Source organism: Prionailurus viverrinus, chromosome A2, assembly GCF_022837055.1.
Source record: "Prionailurus viverrinus isolate Anna chromosome A2, UM_Priviv_1.0, whole genome shotgun sequence".
NCBI lineage: Eukaryota > Metazoa > Chordata > Mammalia > Carnivora > Felidae > Prionailurus > Prionailurus viverrinus.
Genome location: NC_062562.1, coordinates 168,628,781 through 168,650,319, shown reverse-complemented (window position 1 = coordinate 168,650,319; position 21,539 = coordinate 168,628,781). Strand labels below are relative to the sequence as shown.

General features: G+C 57.6%; 1 protein-coding gene across 2 annotated transcripts in view; it reads left to right on the top strand.

Annotated features, from left to right (window-relative positions):
• PTPRN2 (protein tyrosine phosphatase receptor type N2) overlaps positions 1-21,539 on the top strand; it is an 805,972-nt gene that overhangs the window by 697,112 nt on the left and 87,321 nt on the right. For both annotated transcript variants that reach the window (XM_047850353.1, XM_047850352.1), the window contains one exon: positions 4,120-4,332. In XM_047850353.1, the coding sequence (XP_047706309.1) occupies positions 4,120-4,332 (213 nt within the window). The remainder of the gene's footprint in view (positions 1-4,119; positions 4,333-21,539) is intronic.

The following is a 21,539-nucleotide window of genomic DNA, read 5'->3' as shown; positions in this document are numbered from 1 at the left end:
AGCTCACCACATGGACAGCTAAAGAAAAAAAGTTTTGAAGATATTTTGCCATAAATGGCTCAGAAGATCATGCAAAGGAAGCCCCATGCACCTCCACTCACAAGCGCAGATCAAAATAGTTTAAGTAGGTCAGGACAACGTCTGTAGATTCCGATTTCCAAGAGCGACCCACAAATTGCCTCTGGCCGCATTTATTTCAAATCACAGCGTTTGCGATATTTTACATTCCAAATTCAAGGAGCTGCAGGTGGAAATGGTTGTGCAGTCAAGACGCATCTAACCTGATGTAAAGTTGACTTAATTACTCCTGATTATTTTTTTAAACCTCTTACTTCTCCCGCACCTGAAACTCCGCATTCAGCGTTTGTGTGTGTGACCCCGCATCCCAGGGCCCACAGTCATCCCGGCCCCTTGTGCGCCTCTCCCTGCCGCCATCCAGAAGGAGGGGTTCTGCTTCTAAAAGATGCCTGACTGTACGTGTCTGTCCAAGTCATAAATATTTAAACATTATTTTCTTTCAATTTCCAGCCAAGACTGACAGGATGCCTCTAATTAGTCGTGGGCTATCGGCGGGGCCCAGGACAAAATTGGGGGATCGCAGACGGGTTCAAGTCGCTCGGCCTTGGGGAGCAGGGACCCAGGAGGGGAGGGGCTGAGGCCCACCCCGCCCTGGTCACACCTGCAGCGGGGCCCTGGCTCAAACTCATGCTCATGTTTTTTCTCTTAAAGCTCTTGGTTAGCAGGGATTGGAAGTTTTGTTTGTTTTCTTAATTCCACAAACAGAAAGAAAATAAAATAATCACGAAGATTTTAAACCCCAGTCACTATGCCAAAGAAGAAATTCCCCTGCTCTAATTTTTTTTTAACTTCCATAAATTTTAGTTTCTTCCGGGTTTCTTAAGACCTGACCTGCAGCCAGCAACAGTTTTTCCTCCCGCTCGACCCTCCCGCCCGGCGCTGGGTAGGTCGGAACCACTGGGGGCGGGGGGGGGGGGGGGAGCGAGGAAGAGTGATTTTTCGGGCTCCGGCTGAGATGCACCACCCCCCCCCCCCCCCCCCCGCGGGCCGGCTGGAGGGACGTTCCCAGCCCGGCTCTAGGGTCCGGCGACCTCAGCGTCAGAAGCGCGGCGGGTCCGTCGGCCCTACCACCGCAGTCCTCTGGGTCACACCCTCTTCTCCCCCACGCCCCCGCTTGGGAGTCCTCAGCCTCACCCACCCCTCCCCTGGCTGCAGGATTGGGATTGTGGATGGGCTGCGGGAGGTACGTCTGGGCGCCTCCCTCCCAGCCTGGGACCGCGGTGGCCCTTCTCCGCGGGAGAAGGTTCCAACGCAGCTTGGAACCAGAAGAGACCATAGAAAATGGGACTCAGTGGGCACCGGGTCACGTCCTTTTCCCTCCCCTGCATCCCTTCTCCTCCGGCAGCACCTGGGACCCAGCGGGGGCTGGGCAGCTGGGAGGAGGGAGAGCGGGATCCGGAGAGGAAGGACCTCAGCTCTGGGAGCAGTCACTCTCCTTGACATTTTTCTTTGACCTTTGAGTCCACTCCACGCGCGCCGCGAAAGAGGCACTGTTCCACTACCCGCGCGTGCCGAGCGCATCGTGGGTCACGGTGACCGTCGGTTTCCTGGGGCAGGAACCCAGCCGGCCGGGGGCGGCGGTGTTCGGGCCACTCTGCCTCCTTGAAAAGAGCTTCGGTGCGACCTCTCCCTCGCCCGAGGCCTGGGCCAGGAGAACGTGTGGGCGCCGCGCCTGCCCGCATGGCCTCTCACCTGGAACCGAGTGACAACCGGGCCGCCTCTGCGCCGGTTCCCCGGCGAGCGCCCTGCGCAGCGGGACCTCGCGTCCCCGACCGCCCGGCACCCACAGTCCGGGCCTTGGCCCCTGGCGCCCGTGCGACCGTCCGTCGGGTGCGCACCGACGCGCGCGCCACACTTCGAGGCGCGGCGCGTCCTCTGGAGCCAGCTGGCCACCACACGCGTGTGCGCTTCACGCCGCCAGGCAGGAAGGTTCAGGAAGTCCCCGTTCCCGGGCGCCGTCAACCACGTGGGCGCGAGGGGTCCTCCCGAGGCCTGGGCGGGATTCCCCCGCGCGGGAGCTTGGACTAAGCGGGGACACGGGGACCCACAGTCGCCGGCACGGAGGGCGGGGCTGGGGGGACGCGTAGTGAAGGCCGGGCGGGCCGGGCCCGGGCGGGGGGACGGCCGGACGCCCCTCCTTCGGCCGCTACGCCTCCTTTGTTGTCCCGGCTGGGTCTGCCGAGGCGAGGCGGTCCCGCGGGGGGCGCGGGGGGAGCGAGCGGTCCTCCTGGAAACGCCCCCCACCGAGGTGCCGGCAAGGCCTCTTTCGGGGGGCGGAGGGGCCGCCTCGAGGGGGAGGCCGCCCCAGCCGCGGGACGCAGCCAGGGGACGGAGACCCCGGCCCGGAGCCTCGCGGGCGCCCAGGGGCGCTGACCTGCGCGCCGCGCCGGGGAGGTCGCGGTCCCTCCCGCCCCGCTGGGCCGCGCCGCGCCGGGTGGGGTCCTCCGGTTTATTTATGGGGCTGCGGCTCTCGCCCCGCGCGGGGCGGGGACAGGGGTGCGGAGGGAGCGCGGGCGGCGGGGGTGGGTCCGCTGTTCCAGGAGCGAGAGCCTCCCGGAGGCAGCAGTGCCGCCGCGGAGGGAGGGGCGAGCGGGACGGAGGGGAGGGGTCCGCGCCGGGGAGGGGGGGGGTGGGGGGAGAGGAGACCGCGGGACCGCCGCTCCGGCCCCTCGCGCGCCCCTCCTGCGCCCCCGCCCCTCCGGGTCCCTCCCCCTGCGCGCTCCCCCCGTCCCCGGCCCCCTCCCCACCCTCCGTGTGCCTCCCCGCCGGTTGCCAGCCTCGCCGTCCTCCTCGGAGCCCGGCGTCCAGGCAAGAAAATTCGGCGTCTTTTCTCATTTAACCCGCGTTTCCATTAACTCAGTCCCGGCACCAGCTAATCCGCGGCACCGAAGGCAAAAGGAGGCTAATTAATGACCAGCTTTTCCAGTCAAGACCGGCGATAATTGCTTTGGTGGCCTTTATGATTACAAGATAAAAATGGCCCGGCCTGACATAAGAGGCCCTGTGTACACTCGGAGACGGGAGGAAATGAGGAGGTGGGAGGCTGAATACGGAGCAGAAAATTACTAATAGAAGAGAGATAATGAATAGGCCGGCCAGGCATTCATGGGGAAAAATCCATTTTGTTACCACGCGAAATTAGGTGGTGGAAAGGAGTTTGCTAATTGTTCTCATCTTGTAGCAACCGGGACCGAGGCGGGGGCGTGCGTTTCCATTCATTGCCCGGTGGTGGTGGGGGGCGTGCTGGCCGGAGCCGCTTCTCACCGCGGCCACTGCACCTGACCGAGGACGAGGCTGCCCCGCGAGCACCACGCTCCTTGAGCCCGGAGGGGACTCCGGAGAGATGCGCCCAAAGCCTGCCCCCCAGGACAGTGGGACTCTGATGCTTTGTCTCCCCATTTTCCACACCGCCGGGAGGCGGCCTCCTGGACCCTGGCCTCCCCAGCGCCCCCCGCAGCTCCTTCCCAGGAAAAGCGTGAGGTGCGCGCAGCGGCGGGTCTGTGTCCCGCGGGCGCGCACGGAGGGTCCCAAGTCGGTGGGGATGCCTCGCCAAGTGTCCTCGGAGGCACCGCCCCTGCTGTGTCTCAGGGAAGGTTGAGGTGAAACTTTCAGAGATCCTGCCCCTCTTTTGTGCTGTGCGCTGTAGGGTTGTTTGACGTCTCTGTGCCCCAGGAACCCCCCCCCCTCCCCCCGCCGGAAACATTTGTGGTGCGTGCTCTGGATAAACTATTTCTCTCACCCTTGTCTGGACAAGGGATGCGGGCCAAAGAGTTCACGTCCTTACGTTTTGAAAATCGGTGGCTTTAAGAATAAAAGTGATGCCTCTGAGTTTCCTTTTGAAAACGCTGCGATCCTTAAGATGCGAATTAGACATAACTTCCCTCCTTGCTTGGGGGTGCTGTTCTGGAAGGCCCTCCCGCTGGGGCAGGGCCCACAGCCCGCTGCGCTGAGCTGTCACGTTTTGGATCTGCTGGGGAAGGGTGGTTTCCGGGAGGTCCTATTTGCTGGCCACTAACACACTCCTTCTCTCCTGTCCTGCAGAAAAGCAAACTAAAGCTCCCTCCACGCCGGGCAAAGCAGGGGGACTCGACCCCGTTCATTGTGCTCACGCTGGTCTCCGTCGTGGCCATGGTGGGGGTCCTCCTGGCCTCCGGCGTCATCTACTGTCTCCGCCACACCTCCCGCGCCAGGCTGCAGGACAAGGTGTCGGGACCAGGGGACCACCCGGGCCCGGACGCCACGGCCGCCTACCAGGTAGGGGCTCCGTTCACCCATTGGACACACAGATCAGTTAACTGCCCGAGGCCCTTCCCCATGCCCAGCGGCTCTCTTACCCATAGTTCGGGTTCTTTTAGGAGGACAGTTGGAAACTCCTCACTAGCGTTCACACGAGTTCCTCGTACCCACAGTTTTACTGCTTCGTGTTAATCTTACTCTGTTCTCGGCTGGTCTCAGTTAGCTGTGAAAGCAGGTTGCTCAATGGAAATGTGGAAGAAGTGAGAAACGTGAATTACGTATCTTCCTTTATCTTTCTTAGTTTGGCCACTATTAATGAAAAAATGCCAAAGTTGCGAGATACGTTGGCTGTGTGGGTTTTTGAAGACGTCTCTTAAATTGTCGACTTCTCGGGGTCTCATATGAAAGGATCCTTTGACCTGAACCGTTGCTGGCCTCTGCTATTATTTGGATAAAGTGAAATCTAATGCCGATAAGTGGGAAGTAAGCCAAGGACGTCCCCTTGAGAGCCAGGGCGGCGGCCTCCCGCGGGTAACACGGGACGTCCCAGACCCACCTGGAGACAAGTCAGAAGCCAAAGAGAATGTCAGGAAGGCAGGTTCAGACCACACGGGCTGGTAGGAAATTCCCAGAATGTTTGGACGTGCCGTAGCATACGCTTCATATTCGGTAATGTCCTGTAATGAAAACGTGCCTTCGGTTGTAACAGCATACGAGCCCACGGTAGGAACTAGTTGGGGCGTTGGATTCCTTTTAACGTAAAATGGCATTTAACTCTAAGTATATTTTCCCATTTGGGAAGGTAAAACATTTAATCATCCTTTTAAAAATTCATTCGATATGTATTTGTGGGAGATTCCCTCCCACTGGACGAGATGCTTTGTTTTGTCTAGTGACATGATTGTGCCGTGGAATATGTCTGTCTTCTGTACGACACATCCTATTTACAATCGTGTGTAAGTTGAATGTTACTCTCCTGTCATGACAGTCATACGGGGGACTCTCCTGCTCTTTCTAGAACCACCCTCCCCCGCCCAAGCTGGCCCCCCGGGTGCCCTCTAGGACTGGCCTGTGCTGCCTGATTTTGCTCCTTGGGCTGCCCTGACGCTGGCCCACGGAAGGAGCTGGGATGAGTTTCTAAAACCACTATGCTTAAAAGAGACCAGGAGATAGCGTCCCACCTCCCCCCCACCCCCCACCCCCCCGCCCCGCCACCATTTCAAAATTCTTGGTGTTGTCCCTGAACGGAGGAGAAACGCTCCGGCTTTCTGGAGGAGGTCACAAGGCTGGTCAGCGTGATCGTCCCTTATAAAGAAATGGCAACTTCAAATGTGTGGGAGGTGACATTTCAGCCCCAGCGCACGGCTCTGCTTCAAAGCAAAAGAAAAACCACGTTTGAAGAAGAAGCCTAGGAAAAAATGTCACATAAACTAGTAAGAATTTATCCAGAAAGTCTATTGAGCAAGACCATCGGTGTAAGATGGCCAGGTCTGTGCCGGGACATAAATAAATTATCACACCAGTTCTGTTCTGTGTGCAAGAGACGGGAGATCACACAGGGGTGGATTTTTAGAAAGCACGGCATCCTTTGATACACTTTGAAATTCAAATATAAAATATTGATAGAATGGAAAGGTTGGGCTTGCATGCAGAAATGACTAAGTTTGGCAAAAACGCAGGTTGAAATTGCACACTGAGAACTGAGTTTCCGATAATTAACGGAAAAAAAATCTTGCCAGTGACAGCTCTAATTAATAGTATCTGTAATTAAAATCATGCCCTTCCAGCAGGAAAATTGTTTGAATTTCTTGGAGTGACCTTTTTGTTGTTCCTCCTGGGGACATGGTGGTTAAGTTGATATTGATTTTATAATGAGCTCTGGTTTGTTTAATAAGAATCTGTAATCCAGACAATAAATGAAATGTGTACTTTTCTTCAATCCAGATTAATAAAAAGGGGGGAAAACTTTTCCTTTAAAAATGTGATCTAGGGAAATTTGGAAATGAAATGATTGTAAAGATTTTCTGATGGGCTCGGTTTTGTTGTCGCTCCAGTATGCGTTTTAGGGAAGGGCTCTGATTAAACGTGGACATCGTCCCGAAGTGGCCTGTTCGCCGGGGGGAAGGTGCTGCTGTTTGAGCAGCTATGTTGTTGTGGTTTGTGGTTAGCAGGGCAGGACTCAGCACACGGGGATGGGGTTTCAGGACTTTTCCCTCTAGATTTAGCTGACTCATGTATCACCAGCTCTTAAAAGCATAGCTACGGATAGAGGGGGTTTACATTTGTAAATGAGGCAAGAGTTAGCTCATTAATGCGTCCGCACTAAACCTGGGTTTTCTAGAGCGACCCCTGAGACCCCCTTTGAACGCAAACGTCTGTCTGAGAAGTTGTCCAAAGTATCGCAAACGTAAAACGATTTCAGGAAAAGCTGCTATGATGCTTTTTCATTTTTGCATCGTGACGTTAGAAGTAGCTGATCTGGGAATGAGGAGTGGCGGGTGGCAATGTAGCAAGTTTTATCAGCGTTGGAATATGACCTGACCCTTCCGACGGACGGAGTCGGTGTCCCCGTCAGAACGCAGGGAGCCTTCGGCCAGCAGTGAAGGATGGGGTTCGGGGGGTCTGCTCCAGCCGAGGCACTGGTGGCCTCTGGGCTGGGATTTCTTCTTCCCAGAGAGCCTGAGAGGAGAATCCATGTGTCCCCAGTTACACGGCACGGCAGTGGCCTCATTGCGACTTACCTGGAGCGGGAAGGCCCCCACGCAGCCGTGGTCCACGCGAGCCCTCACAACTCACCCTTGTGCTGTCTGCCCTCCCAGGCTGCTGGCGGTCCGTGCAGAGACCTGTGTGCTCATAACTCATGATTCGGGGCTTTGGGTTACAGTGTGTTCATGGAGTGTTCCTGACTCATCAGTGGGCTTTTCTTCACACTGTTTCAAACAGTGAGTACTTTGCACTATTAGATCCTAATGCAGACACGTTTAAACATTTTTCCTTTTCTTCCTCGGAATAGAACTATTTCGTAGACGGAGTCAGCATCTTAAAGCTTAGTTTACGGATGTGTAGGTGGCTGAGATTTTTGTTTGCTTTACCCATTGGAAAATCAAATATTTCTTGATAGACTCTCACGCTTCAACACTTACCAAGAGATCAGTCTTACCAAACAATCTGTCAAACTTTAATTTCCTCAAACTTGGAAGAACTTCCAGAGTAACTGAAACCTGTTTGGGAAGGTCATTTTTTTAATGGTCACCAAACTTTTCTCGGTTGTTTTAGTAGATGTTACTTCTTCTTCTAGATGCGGAAACCATAGTATGTTTGGATTAAGTCTGTGCTTTGTTATCTGGAAAGGTAATTTCTTTACTTTTGTTCTTTCTTTCCCCACGTTGGCCTGTCAACATGTAACATATACATGGTGGGAATGCCTATGCACCCACTCACGACAGGTGGTCACTCAGGGTAGCAGCGCCCGGTTCACGTGGAAGGAGGTGGAACCCACGGCGCTGGGGCCCCTCCTCACGTGGGTGTCCTGTTTCCGTGGAAGGCATTTGGGCAACACTGTGCAGAGAGAAGTCGTTAGGTGATAAGTAGACGTTCCCCGGCTTTTTCCCTCTGAGCATCTTTGAGTGTCTCGTCCATTTCTCTGAGGCTCTGATCACCTTGGAGCAGCCAGTTCGGCAGCCCACCGGCCCTCGCTCCCACCCCACTCGAGGGCACGGACCCCGGCGGAGTTTTCCGCAAGCCTCTTTTGATGGTTTATTTCACAACACCCAGGTTTCCTTGTTACTTGGAGGCCTTTGGAGCCAGAGGCAAGAGCGCATTTGGGTGTGGGCGGCCTGGACACGGCCCCGGGGGCTCATCCCACTCGCGAGTGGTTATGGGAGTGTGACATGAGGTGTGTTGTGGCCGCTGCTGTCGGGGGGCTCCCTCCGCTCAGGCTGAGGGGCCCGTGGCCCGGACGCGTCCTAACTTCCCACCTCTGGACAAGCGAGAGCCAGGCGCTCACAGAGGGGGTGTGGTGTATTCCCCCGGGCTTTGAATTGGGGGGTCTTTCTTTTTCCACGGCGGTTTAATCTTTCGTAATCTGCACTCACCAGCTAGAGAAGCGTTTTCCGATTCAGGTAGACAACAGTGAGTCCCCTGAGGTTTGCCTGGTCCCCACCACGAGCTCCTAAAGTTGCCTGTTCTGTCAACGATGTCTCTTAGAACGGCTTTTCTTGGCTCTACGTTTAAGTTTTCACATCAGTATAACTTTTTTTTGCGACTTCCCAGCAGGTGAAATCTATCCTGCTTCAGAAATGGGCGAGTCCCCTAAAATCATGTTAAAGACCTCACATTTTTCCTAATCAGTCAAGCCTGAGAATTGGAGTTTTGCGAAGTTTGCCCTTGCAGGAAGCAGCTATCTGCACCTGTGTCTGTAGGTAGAATTCTCCAGAAGCTCTGTACGTACTGAGTTGGCGTTTCGTGCGGTGGGAGGATGAGGCCTTGTCCCGGCGTGCTGTGCTCCACGGCCCCAGGAACAGGCCCAGGCTTCACCGCAGGTGCTGTATTGTTTCCCAAAAGCACAAATGTCACCTGCCTCCCGACACAGCCACGCCACAGACCTAGGAAAACCTGCAGGCTTCTGCCCTGCCGAGAGCAAAGAAATCTGTCCATCCTGAGCATTTCGAGAACGTGCGTCTACGTGTATGTGCACTCGATTTCAAACGATCAGTACGCGGGCCGACGAGCTCGGCTTAGATCTTCTAGATACTTTCCACTCTGGGTCTGAACGTGGTTCAGTACGGCGTGACTTTGTAGTGCATTTTTCTCTTCGGTCTTAAATTTTCAAATATGCAGTTCCCAGAAGCCGCGGCTACATGCCCATTCTCCAGTTTCTGTGCAACGCGTTTCCTCAAAAATAGCTCCTGAGATTTGGAAATAAATCTAGAGGAGGCGGAAGGCTGGAAAGATTGCCAAAAACATATCTAAACACAAAAGTGAGGCATGTTGCTGTCCTAACGCAGCAAGCCACCTCCCTTGATCAAACGATAATAATTAGATCAGACTTAATTGAAAATAACAGACCACTCAGTGAGATGCTGGAAGACGAAGGCTCGGGCTGGCTGATGCTGGGGGTCCCGGGGCCTGGGTTCCACGGCTTCTTCTCGTAACTGTGTTGCTGTGTTTTATTTTCATGCTTGTAGCCTGGTAGTCGATCTGGGTGTTACTTGGATAACTGTCTCTTAAGGAAGGAAGGACGAGGGAGGGGCGGGAGCGTTAGCTTCGCCTCTGCTGTGTCCCGTTTCGCCCGGCCACTGCGGATCTGCTGGGTGCTGTTGTTCCGTCCGCGGCCGCCACGGAAGGGTGTGCCTCGGAGGCCTGCAGGGGAGGGTGCGTGTCCTTGCGTGGCTCCTTGCGTGGCTGCCGAGCGAGGGCCGGTCTGGGTGGTGGCCGCCGACGGCACCTCCAAACTGCTTGAACGCGGCTTCCTGTCAGAGAGCGTGCTTCCACACGGAAGGGGCCCCCTGCGCGCTTGGGAGGCTCCCCGGTCATCCCCCGTCGGCCACCGGCCACCGGCCAGTCACCCAGCAGTGCCCACGGAGGTGCTCTGAAAGCCACACGGGACCCCCAGGTCACTCTGTGCGGCCACGTTGGGAAAGTCAGCTTCAGGCGAGCTGTGCCCTGTCCTGGGTCCTGTGGCTGGCAGTGGAAGGGCCGGGTGAGGGCGATTTGTAGCACTGAGGCCCCAGGCAAGTCCTCCCACGGCACAGAGTAGGTCCTGGGGCCAGGGAGCACTCGCTCGCAGGACAGGGCAGAAGCTTCCAGAGCCCCTGCCCCTCTCTTCGTGGTGTGAGGCGCCCGGGGGCTTCAGGAGTGGTCAAACTCACTTCTCTGCTCAGTTCCCGACTTCTCCTAGACAAGGAGTTTGTCCTAAAAACACAGGAAGCAATCGTAGTGACAAGACCACAAGTCATGACGCTGAGGTCAGGCTCATGAAGGCCGGATGCACGGACGGATGGGGGAGCACGTCCTCGAGAGAGAACGAGCCGGGCCCGGGGTGTCCCCGTCACTGTGCTGACAGACCGCACAGGTTCAGGCCTGTAGAGCAGGGGTCATCCTTAGTGACCACACTGGAGACAGGGCCAGTGCCCACGAGCTTACTGTGGGGACACGTGTGTCCTCAGGGGGCCAGGCCAGCCTCCCTGTGTCGAGGGCAGCCCCAGAGGGGTGGGGGGAGCTGCGTGCAGCGTGCCCTCCCACTCCCGTGGTTCACGGCCCACCCCCGGTGTTAAAAATCTCTCCTTCCCAATATTTGAACACGGAAAATAGAGACCACAATACTTCCATTCCTCTGGCCTCGTACCTCTTGGCACCTCACCCACAGAATGGGCTAGAAGGAGCTGTATGCTCCTCACTGGGCTGTTGAAGGTCAGAGAAGGTCACGGAAGTACAAATGCATCTCAGCTCTATGGAGGGGAAGCTCTTTGTGATCGTAGGCGCTGGCACAGGTCTGCTGGTGGCCGTGGGCCCGGCCACCTCCCTTTCCAGACGTGTATTCATCACACGTTCCTGTGCACGGGCTGCCCCCTCCTCCAGGCCCCAATTCACACAGGTGCGCACAGTTTCTTTTCTTTTTATTTTTTTAATGTTATTTATTTTTGAGAGACAGAGAGAGCGCACAAGCAGGGGTGGGGGCAGAGGATCCAAAGCAGGTTCCTCGCTGCCAGCACAGAGCCCAACGCGGGGCTCGAACTCACGAACCACAAGATCATGGCCTGAGCCGAAGTCCGATGCTCGACCGGCTGAGCCCCTAGGCGCCCCAAGCAGGCACATTGTCTCAACCAAAACCTAAGACACCCGATCTGCAAACAGAGCATGCGCGTCTGGCGAGGTGCAGATTTCTGTAAGCCTCAGCACATTTCGTGAAGTCGGTTAGAGGACGCGCAGGTGTGAAGAGAGGGTCCCACGGGCCTCTGTGAAGGGCTTCTCCGCTCATCTTCCCGGACCAGAGAGCGATCAAGTCGTCCCTCAGCTATGAGCCAGCGCGGGGTGGACTGGTCCAAGGGGACTGCCCTCCCCCCGGCCGCCTCACGCCCCACACGCCAGCGTAGCGGACCCTCCATCAGGGAGCTGTCTGTCGTGCGCGGGGCCACATGTGCCCGGAGATGCGCTGCCCAGGTCCTCAGAGAGGACGCCGAGCTACCCTGAGTGAGGTGGGCGCCAGCAGGAGAAGCTTGCGAGAGGAAAGGGGTGTGTGCGGGATGGGCTTAACAGGGATCTAGACCAAAATGGCAGGAGGTGGGGAAGGCATTCTGGAGGGCAGGTGCGGGAGGCGGACGGCAGGTGCAGGAGGGAGACCCCACCATGAAGAGCGGCAGGCCCAGAGCTGAGAGGCTGCTCTCCCGATGCCTCCCTGCCTCCCCTCCAGGAGGGACGGTGTGTGGATGCGGGGGAAGAGGCCTGGGGCGGCTCTGGGAAGCCGTTTTCCCACCAGAGCCAGGCTCTCCGCCTGTGGGAAGTCTGTTCTGGGAACGGCCTGGTGCGCGCTGAGCGGAGCCCGCACCGGGAGGCTGGTGTTGGCCCCGAGGGGACCAAGCCCTTGGTGGCCTAAGGGAGCGTGCCCCGCACTGAGGGCATTAGGTGCAGTGCAGTGCATGAGCCTGTCAAAAGTCGCCGAGCCCGGCTCTTACACACACACACACACACACACACACACACACACACACCGACGACGACGAAGGTAAGAAGTTACACAGGGGGCGGGGCGAGGAAGGCTAACTGGAGCCTTCAGAGGCACACAGGATGTGTGTTTACGAGCAGGGAGAGCTTTGCAAACAGCAGATGCACGATCAGACCCAGGAGACTCAGGCAGATGACTGTCATCTCCAAATGTCAAACGAGGAACATTCAAGATCACGAGAGGAAAACTACTCGGCCAGCAGAGCCCCCGGAGGCGAGAGTCCTGCGGGTTCGGCTGCCTGTCCTGCCAGGGGGCAGGACGCCATGTTATGTTAGCATCACTCCCCTCCAACAGAGGCCCCTCTGCTCCCCTTCTCCCACCCTGGCTGAAGTCTGGGCAGCATCACAGCCGTTTCCTGCGGAAGCTAACGGTAACAACGTTCTCTCTTACGTCGGAAAAGCTACATAACTGGGTTTCTCTTCTCCATCGAATTAGTCATTCTTAAACTTCGTTGCTCAAAATATTTCAGTCTCCATCGGGGTTCTCTGCTTTGGGAGAATTGCTGATAACTAAGAATGGAATCTTCTCTGTTAAGAAGGAAGGACGACATATTCACACAAATGGTCTCCAGTTAGGAAGGTGACTGGTGGGAAAAGTATTCACTCAAGATTTTTGGTTGTAAAAAAAATAAAGACATGAGGGCGCTTGGGCCGTGACATCGGCCACCCTGTGGATCACCAAGGTTGACCCGCCGATCTGGATGGAGGCAGGCGTCCCTTTCCACCCTCACCATTCCACGTGCGTCCCTCCTGAAGCTGCACATGAAGCGTCCAAGGCACATGAGTGGCTGTGCCCCCTGTGGGGACCTCCAGACGAGCTCTAAGGTCTATCTGCAGGAGCACGTGGGGCAGTGCAGTTCCAAGACTCCAAACATGTCCAAATAACATGCTGCTGGCCGTCTGCCTTTCTTAAAGAAAATGTAAAACATTTTTTAATGTTTGTTTATTTTTGAGAGAAAGAGAGAGAGAGAGAGAGAGAGCATGAATGGAGGAAGGGCAGAGAGAGAGAGAGGGAGACACAGACTCTGAAGCAGATTCCAGGCTCTGAGCTAACAGCACAGAGTCCGATGAGGGAATGGAATTCACGAGCCATGAGACCATGACCTGAGCCAAAGTCGGACGCTCAACCGACTGAGTCACGCAGGTGCCCCCAAGACATTTTTAATTTAAAATTTGAAAATAGGGGCACCTGGGTGGCTCAGTCGGTTGAGCGTCCGGCTTCGGCTCAGGTCATGATCTCACAGTTCGTGGGTTCGAGCCCCATGTCAGGCTCCGTGCTGACAGCTCAGAGCCTGGAGCGGGCTTTGGATTCTGTGTCTCCCTGTGTCTCTGCCCCTCCCCTGCTTGTACTCTCTCTCCCTCTCTCTCTCTCTCTCTCTCGCTCAAAAATAAATAAACATTGGGGCGCGTGGGTGGCGCAGTCGGTTAAGCGTCCGACTTCAGCCAGGTCACGATCTCGCGGTCCGTGAGTTCGAGCCCCGCGTCAGGCTCTGGGCTGATGGCTCGGAGCCTGGAGCCTGTTTCCAATTCTGTGTCTCCCTCTCTCTCTGCCCCTCCCCTGTTCATGCTCTGTCTCTCTCTGTCCCAAAAATAAATAAACGTTGAAAAAAAAAATTAAAAAAAAAAAAATAAATAAACATTAAAAAATTTTTCTTCAATTTTTGAAAATAAAGCAACCAGGGAAAAGCATCTGGGTGTAGGTGTGTGTGCCCCTGCACACAAGTATTCGGAAAACAGGAAATGGAAGATTCAGAGGTGAATCTATTAGCAGTCAGATCAAGGCTTTAACACGCGTAATTCCGTACAGGGTGTGAAGAATGTGAACAGGAAACACAGCTTTAAACTTGGACTGACCTCGTGGCGTTCGACAGAAATCAGTTTAAGGAGTTTGGGTGATGAACCCGCACAGGCAGTCCGCACCAAACGTAGCTGGACTGAACTTCTCTAATTAAAGTGAAACATTGGGATTTGTTGTGTAAGTATAGCATTTTATCCCTTTCATTCTCTGTGAAGACGGTGAACCAGAAGAATAACCAAAAAGGAGTATTCCTAGGATCGCACCTTCCACAAATCCGAAAATCTTATGCTCTAACCAGAAACCAAGATTTCCTGAGTAGGGGAAACAGAATACAGGTTTATGACACCAAAAAACCGGTTGAAAGGGACGTCTACCCTGTTTCCGTGTTTCGGGACCGTCTCCCCTCCTCGGTGCTGCCACCCTCTCCCACGTTCAAGAAGAATGAAAACCCTGAGTTCAGTGGCCCCAAACTTTGACACCGAGACGCGAGGGGAAACCGGGACCAAACCTCAGATTCTCGGCTGCTCGAAGCCGTCGTCTTCTGGCCTCAGGTCCCGTGCTTCCAGACGGTGGCCTCCCTGCCTCTGTGTCCGGGGGCGTTTCTGGGCACGTCTGCAGATCCCAGATGTTCTCCACACCAGGCAGCAAGGCGGAGCGGGGCCCCCCGTGCGTGGCGGGCAGCCTCCCGAGGGCCCGGTGCCCCGGACCCTGTCAGCACCTCCTCCCCACTGCAGAGCCCGCCCCACAGCCCTCACTCCGGAGTCACGGGACGGCACCCTCACCGGTGTCACACGAGGGCCGTTGGAAGTGTTGAGTTCCTCCAGAGGTCAGCACCTGTCCCCGTGTGGGGGACGACAGACTCTCGGAAGCTCTCACAGGGCCTCAGAGGCCGAGGAAACAGACGTGAGGCCAACACGGGACGGGGCTCGCGGTGGTGACCCAGCCTGCCGCGGCAAAGCCACCAGACCCCGGCTCCTCGGAGCTCTCTCCTCTGGCCTCGCCCGGCGAGGTCGCCATTCAGAGCAGCTTCAGAGGGAATAATTGGGCCCCAGGACGAAGTGCAGAGGCAGCTGCGTGGGTGACCGCTCCTGCCCCCGCCCCCCGAGCCCTGCCCTTTGGCTTAATTAGGCGACGCTGCAGAAAAGGAGTGAATACCTTTTGTGTCCCCGGCCGGCTCCTCGCGGCCCCTGGAATATCCCCTGTGCTTTTCTGTCTCTGGACCTTTGTGCAGACCGGCCCCCCTCACGCTGAAAGCCCTCCCACTCGGCTTTATCCTTCCAGATCATTCCCATCTGTCAGCCTGCTCAGACCCCACACCCTCACCGAGCCTTCCCGCCCGGCCCGGGATGGCCTGTGTGCTTTCAATGGCGAGACCCTTTCATCGGACCCTTTCTTTCACCCTGACGTGGCCCCGGGTGTGCGGCTGGTCCGTCGTCACTGGTCCGCACATCTGGAGTTCCCTCCCCGCCGGTGCGGGCGGTTCCTTCCGGGTCGGGTCCTCCCGAGAATGTGGGGAGCACCCGGGTCTCCTGGATTGCCAGATCCGTGTCGTGAACGCACCTCACCTTGCAGGGGGGTGTTTGGTGCTCCGTAAGAGCCAGCCGACACAGGGCCCCGGCGTGGGAGCGGCCGGCTGGGGGGGAGCATGCGGACTGCGCCCCAGACCATTGCCGGTGACGGCGGCATCCAGAATAGAGCCCCCACGGGGAGCACCCGGGACGGAGCCACGCGGGGAGGGCGATGAACCAGTGACGAGAATTCATCACCTTGGGAGCGAGAAAGTGCCAGGAGTTTCTTGTGGGAAACGGCCGCTCACCCCTTAGGCCACGTGGGCCCAGGCCACTCTGAAGAGGCCTGGGGTTTAGTTTTGACAGACTTGGAGACTTCAGATCGTCTGCATTTGAATTTTTTTTTTTAATATTTATTTATTTTTGAGACAGAGAGAGACAAAGCATGAGCGGGGGAGGGTCAGAGAGAGGGAGACACAGAATCCGAAACAGGCTCCAGGCTCTGAGCTGTCAGCACAGAGCCCGACACGGGGCTCGAACTCACGGACCGCGAGATCATGACCTGAGCCGAAGTCGGCCGCTTAACCGACTGAGCCACCCAGGCGCCCCTAGATCGTCTGCATTTGAAGCGTGTGTTCAGGGCGCTGGAGACCGGCTCTGCGCACGGAGGACGGGCGGAACCTGTGAGCTCCAGAGCCGTCGCTGGCCTCGCGGGAACCGGTGAAACTTAGTGGCGGGAGGGTCACCGGCTCCAGGGGCCCAACAAGTTCGGGGCTCGTGTCTGCCGTTTGATCTGCCGTGCAGATGCGGCCTGGCGGGCTGTTCCGGGCTGCAGTGGCGGCCAGTTGTGTGGGAACCGCACGTCAGACAGGCCGTCTCCCACGTCCCGGGTTCCAGCCCCCGGCCACGGTGCGAACCGTGGTTAACTGGGCTGTACGGGGACGTTTATTGAAATGATGTGTTTCCTTCCTCTGTTTTTATCTTCGTGGCCCTTCCCTGACTTCAGTCTGATGTTTATCAAGAGCCGAGCGAGGGGAGAGAGTGCCTTGGAGGGGCAGCCCCTGAGAAGGGGGGTGCGGCCTGCTTGGATTTGGGCGCATCACGTACGTCTGGACAAAGTTGAGCGTGTGGGGTCGCACCTGTCTGCATGCCACCTGCGGTTTCTGAGACCGGAGGAGTCCCCCAACTGGATGAGGCTCTTGGGCTCTCTCCGGGGCCTTCCAAGGGCCAGCACACAGCCTCCCCCTTCCTGCAACAGCACCCAGTTCCGGCTCCTGGGCGGCCCAGGGCAGCAGACACCGTCGGGGCGCCCCAGTGGGCGAGCGTTTGCTGCAGCCTCCCCGCCCGTGCTCGACACCCAGGGGGAGAGCAGCACGGGGCACCGCTGCTCAGAGCCCACGTGTGGGGTGGGCCGTGCGCCTCGAGGAGCAGGGGAGGGGTTATCGCTGCCGCTCTGGGGCTGGGGGCGGACGGCGGAGGGAAGCGGCCGTTTTCCTTCCTGCATCAGACTCCTGTGAGACCCTTCTGGATTCAGAAGCGTGTCGAAGAGTATTTTCGCTCCTGTGAGTTAAAATGTGTCTGTATCTTTAAGTTTTATTTCGAGAAAACATCTTGCAAAATGGGGTAAAAGCACTCAGTTCTCCTCGGTAAACACTGCGTACCAGGGAGCTGTTTGGGTTACGTTACGACTGTTGTGGAAAGTGGCGCCGAAAGTAACACAGCTGCACGTCCAGCCAGAGGCCCGTGGTCTGCAGCCCACGTGGTTATTCGGGTGAAGGCGGTGGGGGTGGGGGACGGGGTCCCAGATGCCCAGTCAGAGGTCAGGGTGAGCGTCAGCGGTGGGGGTGGGGGGACGGGGTCCCCGATCTCCAGTTAGAGGTCGGGGTCAGTGATGCCCTGCAGAAGTCCTGGGGCCCGACCTAGGGTCTGCCCTGGAGAAACGTCCCTCCCGTGGGGTGTGACGGGCTGTGTGCGTGATGCCTCCCCCCCCCGGTCGAAATCCCCAAGCAGTCCACCGGAGGGGGCAGGGCCGTGCCCCAAGACAAGCCACGTGTCACACGCCAGGTAACGTGGACTGGGCTGTGGACCGGGCACTCCATCCAGGGAACCGGTGTGGCTCTGGCCGAGACGAGGGCCAGGGCCACGGGGTATGTGCCTTGGCTCTGACTCCGCGGAGGGGGGGGCGGGGAGGGGGGGTTCCGGTTCTCCCCCAGAGACGGCCGTGGCCCTCGGTCCCCCCGCAGCTGCAAGCGGGCTCACGGGGCCCCGGGATGTCGGGGGGAGCACGGTGCCCGTGTCTCTCTCCCCCGCAGTGCTGATCAGATACGCCGTTTATGGCGAGAACATTCATGTAAAACAGCTCTCACAAACCAGGTCCGGAGTTGCCGTGTCTGCGGGCGGCCCGGCTGGCCCAGAATGTAGGCCTAGGCAGCTCCTCCTAGGTCACATCCGGCCTTATGATGAAACAGCAGCCCATGACGGAGGTGGTTCCACGAGACGTGGTCTTGCTTTACGTGCTGTTTTTCCTTAGTGACGCGTTACAGCCGCGCTGACAACCTGGGATGTCGCCTCCCATGCTCTTCCCCACTCGTACTTGCCAAACGTGTCACTTAGCTTCGTCGTATCGAGTGGAGAATTGGACGTATTTTAAAACACACCTTGTTCTGGCCTTTCTCGTTACAAAAGTCATACGTGCTTCATTTGGGGGAGAAAAAGAGCAAAATGAAAAACGAAACAAAAACCTCCCGTTCTCCCCCGGCAGGCAGCGGGGGGGGGGGGGGGGGGGGGCCTCTCTCCGTGCGTCCTGCCCTCCCGGGTTCTCCCTGGCTTTGCTTCCAGATCGGAGGGTCTGCGATAAAGACCTCCCTGTCCCGCGGGCTCTGCGGCCTTCCAGTGAAACTGGCCGCTCGCAGCCGCCCCGTCCCCCCGCCCCCCGCCGCCGCCGTCCCCGCGAGGCCGCCTTGGGGGTGCTTTGTGCGCCTTGTTTTTGCCGTTGGTCGGGTCTGCGGTGCCCTCCGAGCTGGAGATCGGGCGCCTCCCCAGAGAGGCCGGTCCCTTTTCAGCGTGCTCTCTCAGTGTTTCATCCAGGCCGGGGTAATTGGCCTCTCTCCCTCCGCGGCCCACCCTGATGAGCGCCCCTCCTTCCCGGCGGCTTTGTGCGCCCCTCCTCGGTTCTGCCCTGTTACCACAAATTACGCTCTGCAAATACCCCTAAGACTCCAGCTGTCCCCTGTGTACACACTCAGGCTTTGTTCCCATTGTTCCTTGAAAGGTACAAAGAGGTTTTTCTTAAGCCTTTGTCGTCTTGGTCTTTCTTTCGGCGGAATTTGGGAATGACAGGTCCTTTCTCTCGGAGTGATTCCCACTCTGCAATTTTCCCCCATCAGATGAAGATTTGAGAAGTGAGACATTTGCATTATTATGCGTATGGATGGATTTCTGCCCCCAGAATCCTATTCAACTTATCTTGCAAATTGCGTTACAAAGACGTATAAAATAGTTGGAGGCTCTACAGAGGTAGCCCAGGGCCTCAGCTGCAAGGGTAGCCGCACGCAGGCCGCTTCCAGGAGGTGATGGCCGCGGGGTCGGCCCGCGCCGTGTAGGCCTGTTCCTCAGCCCGCACCCTGCACCCCAGGGACTCCTCAGCCGGCACCCTGCACCCCAAGGGTCCACTCTGACATGTAGAGCTCTCTGGGCTTGAGCAAACCCCATGCTGACTCTGCTCGAGGGGTCCAGGGGCCCTCGGGCGCGCATGAGTGGCGGGACCACCCCACGACACTGTGTCTGTGGGCTCAGGACACGCTGGGGACAGCCCCACACCACCGACGCCGGGGTTCTGAATCTGAAGAGTTTGTGAGCACGGGGGTGCGGGCCCTCGTGTTCTGCCTTTCCTGACAAACCAGGAACCTTTCGGACATTTTAAACAGTGTGGCACAGGCTTCTCGTGTTGACTTTCAGTGTTAAATTCAGGGGACTGAGACACTCTTCTTTTTTAGGAGTCGCGTCACTCTGGTTGCTCCGGCAAGGGTGCCCCTTGCCAAAGACCGTGGTCGGTCGTCACGCTGGGTTCCACGTGGCCCGTGGTGCCGTGGTCCGGCCGGGGCGGCGTTGGGGCCTGACCTGGTGTCCTGACCTCCTCTGCTCCCACGAGAAGGGGCCTCTGCAGGGAGCCGTGTGGCCCCGCGTCCGGTCCGTGCCAGTGCCTCGTCCGCGTGCTCCCTCCGTCAGCCCTGCCAGCTCCGTGCTGCCCTGTCGTGACCCCAGATCCAGGCTGCGGTGATCCGGGCCCGTGGACCTTGCCGTCGGCCCCCGGTCGCGACCGCACACTGGGGTTCGTTCGCCCCGGGCCCGCGTTCTCCAGCGCCGATGGGTTTGTCTTTCTGCCGTGGGACTTCCCCTGCGACGCTAGTGGTCTAGGATACGTGCTTCCCAAGGGCGGAGGCTCACTGACCATCTACAGCGACCACTGTGGAGATCACCTGCGAAGCCGTGTCTGTTGTCTTCTCGCTACCGTGTGCCTCCTTCCCCTCAGGAAGCTGAACTGGTTTACATCTGTTTTCCCTGAGAACCTTCCGCACACCTAGGTTCGGAGGGCAGACTGCTAAGGAGGTACAGGGCAGATATGCCGACTGAGTAGATCTCTCCGGAAGGACCCCTCTCCAGAGGTGGATGTCCTGAAAATGCGGAGCATCGTGGTCCCGAATGAGTGACTTCCCCCTTTGCTCCCTGGAAGACAAGTCTTTAACTCACGCTGGCATTGGCGTTTTCTTCTCTGCTAAAAAGTAGGCATGGGATGAGAAAAGAAAACAGACTTGGTGAAGCTCCCGGGGGTGATCCGTGGACCTTCAGGGAGCTGTCTGGGTCGAGAGGGTGCACACCACGCGTGCAGAGGACGCAGCACTGGGCAGGCCCGGGTCTCGGGCACACGGCGCTGGGCGGCGTGAGCGGGCCGAGGACGGCCGAGTAAGGAGCCGGCTGGAGGGAGTCATGTGATGACCCGCTGGGTGGCCCCACGTGTGGGTCTGTGACCAAGAGATTCATTTGATTAGACCTGCCCTTCTTTTTCCTTCATAATTCACTGCCTCTTGGCCGCTGAATCACGTGAACTCCTCCGGGAAGACTGTAATTGTCTTATAAACTCACGGTGGTCGAGATGAACACCCAGGATCATGTTCATTGAAGTGGTAATTTAAAACCCGAAGTGGAGTTGGTCTGGATCTTAACCATCGTGAGGGTTTTACTTTCTGACGAAGGGTCTGGAAGGTGCGGCACAACCTTTTCCAGCGAAGGCGCGTTTGGAAGAAATACCTCCTGTGCTCAGGGCAGGGCCGCGCTGGGCGCAGGAATGCCCGGGTCTGAGTGGGTGCCGCATTCCGGAGGGCGAAGGTATCGTGACATCGCAGAGTTTGCCTTGTTGCCGACGTCGTCCATGAGCCTGCGTCTGCGCCCACTTCCCTTTTGTGGCATCCGCAGCCTGACCCGGGGAACTTGCCAGGTCATAAAAGAAAGAAATCAGAGCCACATTGGGCCGGGCCCCTGGCTGCTTCCGGAGCGCGCCTGCAGCCTGCCCTGGGCATCGTTGGCACCCTGCGCGCGGACGGTGCGCCCCCCAGGCCTGTATTTTACCCTCAGTAGAACGGTACTCATGGAGTGTTCCTGGGACTGGTGTTTGTCTGAGTGTCTGTTCGTCCTACGTGGGCCCCACATGAGTCTGAGAGTAAACGGAGGCCGCTAACAGCCGGGAAGTGCTCTGGTCTGACCCGGCTCCGTGTAGCGGGAACTGGTGCGGTCAACCTCACGGTACATTTTAAATAAAGGCTTGTGCCCCCCCCCACCCCCCGTGCCCACGGCTGGACCGCTGCCTCAGGGGTCGGGGTCTCACGCCTCCACGGGCCTCTGTGTCACCTGGATCACCCTTCTTGGTGTAGATGAGACTTTCAGATGAACAGTGTCCCCCAGAGGCCAGTCTGGGGAGGGCGTGGGGGCCAGACGGCTGTGCTGAGAGCTTGCTGTGTGCACCGCGTGGGGTCCTGGGCCTGGCCCCGGCCACATCATGTGAGTCAGGTCACAGTCCGCATCTTGTCTCTTAAAGAGAAGCTCAGTTGTCCTTAGGAAATTTTGGTTTTAAAGTAACAGTAAGGAGGGGCTCCTGGGTGACTTAGTCAGTTGAGCGTCCAACTCGATCTCGGCTCAGGTCA